We start from the raw sequence: 3,607 nt of genomic DNA on the forward strand, positions 1-3,607 counted from the left end.
CCTGCAGCATCTAGACCCACGCAGTATATTGGAAAGTTTTATTGCATTGACTACAGAAGTCCTACAACTCCCTCAGTCTGTAGTAGGGAAATAAAGAGTCCGCAGTTGGTAGGAAGAAACCCTCTAACAGGTCATGGCAGAAAATTCTCATAATCATTTGTTGTTACCTATACGTAACCCACCTCACTGAATATCACCCAACAATACCTGCAATAAACTCATTATTGCAATACAGATTTGAACCTGGGCAGATATTTTGAATGGTCCCCTGATTTGCTCAGATGGTTCTGATTTGCTCACTCCATTATGTGCAATGCAGATTTTACAACAAACCAAGGCAAGGTCTGGTTAATTACTCCATTGTTGAAAATATTAAGAATCATAATTAGTAATGTTCCAAATAAGGTGGCATTAATAGACAAGTCAAGTTCTGATTATGGAGTTTGCTATGCCCTGTCAAAAACATAGACTAATTGTAAAGACTATTTTTTTGCCTTGGAGGTAGCAATATTTAGACCTAAAATCTGTTGGTAGCAAGCAACTCTGAATTTCAGATATCTAAGTATATTTGGACAACTGAGTATAAGTGTTCCTGCATAGCTTTGAGCACTGACCCTTTGGAAAATCAGTCAATAAAAATTGCTAGGAGAAGATAACAAAGGTAAAGGAATCAGACAACAGTTGAACCTGCAGACAAAGAAGGAGGTTTCTTGTATGCCTATGTCCTTTTTTGACACTATGTAATTTTGGTTTCTTTAATTTTATATACTAAATTCATAGATTATATCACATTGCGAGCTAGAAATTTATACTTTTTCAAAGGACTACTAAAAAGATCAAGGCAACTGAATAATGTGTTAAAGACAGGAGACCAAATCCAATGAAAGATGAAAATGTGTGATTAAAAAAGAAGCATATTTTCCCTTTAAGCTTTTAACAGGGAGTTATGAACGGTGTTTTTATTGTTTGTTGTTTGTTTTCTTTTCAGATAAACAAACACAGGTCTCATTCGTAAGCTAACAAAGTGCGTAAACCATTGCAAATTGTAAATGCAATGAATGTAGCAGTTCAGTGTGCACTTTGGAGATTACAGTGGCAAAGGAATGGTGCAGAAAGTTTGTGTTTCCTTCCTTAAAGTAGGTTTAAGATTACAAATTAATCTCAAGAGAGATTATGATTATCTTGAAGAGTTAATGAGTATCTTAAAACTGCCTGTTCCTCTTAATTGTCCAAAGGCCAGTTGATCCTGAAGCGTATAAAACACCAGTGCGTGAAGATGAGAAGCACAGCTGAGACGGCCAGCAAACACAGAGCAGACAGGAACCAAGTGCTGTGTCTGCTGAAAAAGATGTCAAAAGGAGTTTCTACCTTCATTCGTCTTTTTGTGCTCTTACTCAGTTTCTCCACCATTTGTCTGGGAGTCTTCTGCATTTCCACAAGTTCCTCCACATGCAGATGTGGTAGTAACCAGCTGGTGTTTTATTGCCTGTTAGCTTTGGGGTTCTTTCTCCTTATGACTGGCATTTTCTGGAGCGCTTTCCATGAAGTCTTCAAATACAGGGGCCTCAGCAGCATCTTCATTCAAAGTCTCAGCTGTAGAGGGCTACATGTCAACACCATCGACAGGTATGTGTTGCAGAGTGCTGCTGATGAACTGGGAGGGAGGGATGCTGTTTTGTACACATACTGTGAGAAGAAAGAATCAATACAAGTTTTTTACAAAATAAAGGCTATGTAGCCATTTTATTATGGGTTTTTTTTTTTGTGGGAATATCTATAATCTGAAATTGGATTTGCTAGGGCAAGCAGCAACGTGCAAAGAGCAATTTGTGCAAAGGATGCATAAGGTAAGGTATACCACAGGAAACGTGGCGGGTTGCACATAGTGGTCCAAAGCCACGCGTGGAGGGAGCAGGTGCAGCTGCGCCGACTCCATGGAGCTCTGCAGGAGCATCATTAGTTCCATCTCAACAGACAACCCCCGACGTGCTGCTGTGGGGTATGTGCTCACACTATGTGTTACTCATGAAGTATGCAGGGAGCTTCAGCTCCCGACATGGTCCCTGCTAAAGTTTTCCGGTGTAATTGCCGCTGCTATTTCTGAGCAGAGCAAAGTCTCATGCTTTGAGAGAGTTTCTTAAACTGATTGGCGCTAAGCCCGACAGAAGTCTTTAAGAGGCTCACTGGGTACAGATAACATTTCCTGGGCTGTTGTGGCAACCGCAGCAGAAACACCCACAATGGGTGCTCTAAAAGCACTATAAAAAACAACATTCAGCAAATTTTGGTTAGATAAGCAGAAACATACAACATGTATTTTAAAACTGTGGAAAATGTTTACTATTATAGTAATAAACAACTCACTAATTTAACCTACTTCAGACAGTGATCTCCTTTTTCTTCCACCTCAAACTTTCCATGGGCACTTGTTGAAATATTCACAAGGATGAGTGTTTGTATACCGTGGGTGGGAACTCTCATGGGGAAGGCTTGTCTTTTTGGGACACTGCGTTTTAATAAAACATTTTGCAGAAAGACACAGGTAATGATCCCAGCTATGCCAGCTGTTTTATATTAATATACTCTGTTGATCTAAATCTACTTAGGCTTCCATTTACAGTTTAAGCCTCATCTAAACTTTGGAAGCGTAACAGACAAAGCCTCTAACCAAGCTCTCTCAGATAAATCACATTTCACCATGATGTGTTTCTTGTTGGTTTGCTTTTTTTCAGGCCTGACTTCTATCCCCCCTCCTATGAAGACAGCACAGACCCTGAAAAACAGACCTCCCCACTGCCAGTTATCTCCACACTAAAACAGCAAGAAGTCGTCAATATCCCGCCGCCTCCATACAGCGAAAGCAGCGCAGAGTTCGTCAGTGAGACTTACGAGCAGGAACAGCCACCACCATATGAATTATCTGTGCCGCAGCTACGGCAGCAGCAAACAGCTGACCAAGGCTCAGACCCTGGAGGAGAGTCAAGTTCTCATCCATCCACACAAGAAAACAGTTACCAACAGGATGCAGGCTGCCGGGGACCTCAGAAAGAGCAACGCCTGTCAAAACGTCTGAGACAGGCAGCGGGTAAAATCCTGCATCTGTGAAGCGGGGAAAATTGGAAGAAGACATGCGTCAGTGGTCCCTAACAGAAGCTACCCAGGAGAATCATTGACCATTTGTGTGTTTGAGTGGAGTTAGAGGGGATATATATATGAAAATGTGCTCAGTATTTCAAAGCAGAATGAATCTCCATAGAGATAGAAACAATCAGATTGTATCTTATAAAAGTCAACATCATAGGCAATAACAGTTCCTTACGCTGTGAGATAAATCAAGCATCATGCTGCTATCAATCTTAAATGTCTTGTGTCCCTTAAGGAGTTTGCGCTGAAAGTCCTCATTTGTGGTTTTGTAACATTAGCTGACTTGGAAACCTATTAAGCCAGCCTTTGTTTGGAATTTGTAAATTATTTGTTATTGATTATTTTTGTATCATATGCCTTTCAAGTTACTTGTTTTATTTTGGGGTACTAATAGCTGGCATTTTACTATTGAATTGATGAACAAATTTTGTATTTAAAATAAATGTCTCATATTTGCTTATAT

The 3,607-nt window shown here is 40.1% G+C and overlaps 1 protein-coding gene across 1 annotated transcript; it reads left to right on the forward strand.

Annotated features, from left to right (window-relative positions):
• The first annotated feature begins 1,276 nt into the window (after positions 1–1,276).
• On the forward strand, positions 1,277–3,105 carry TMEM252 (transmembrane protein 252). Its single transcript, XM_010291690.1, has 2 exons — positions 1,277–1,626; positions 2,733–3,105. The coding sequence occupies exons 1-2, from the start codon at positions 1,277–1,279 to the stop codon at positions 3,103–3,105; spliced, it is 723 nt and encodes a 240-aa protein (XP_010289992.1).
• The last annotated feature ends 502 nt before the right edge of the window (positions 3,106–3,607 follow it).

The sequence above is a fragment of the Phaethon lepturus genome, unplaced genomic scaffold (genome assembly GCF_000687285.1).
Source record: "Phaethon lepturus isolate BGI_N335 unplaced genomic scaffold, ASM68728v1 scaffold9077, whole genome shotgun sequence".
Lineage (NCBI taxonomy): Eukaryota > Metazoa > Chordata > Aves > Phaethontiformes > Phaethontidae > Phaethon > Phaethon lepturus.

What these genes read in the sequence shown, in the direction of transcription:
- TMEM252 (XM_010291690.1), top strand. Translation starts at nt 1,277, where the DNA reads ATGAGAAGCACAGCTGAGACGGCCAGCAAACACAGAGCAGACAGGAAC. An exon ending in CATGTCAACACCATCGACAG is followed by an intron (nt 1,627 to 2,732) that starts GTATGTGTTGCA and finishes GCTTTTTTTCAG; the next exon opens with GCCTGACTTCTATCCCCCCT.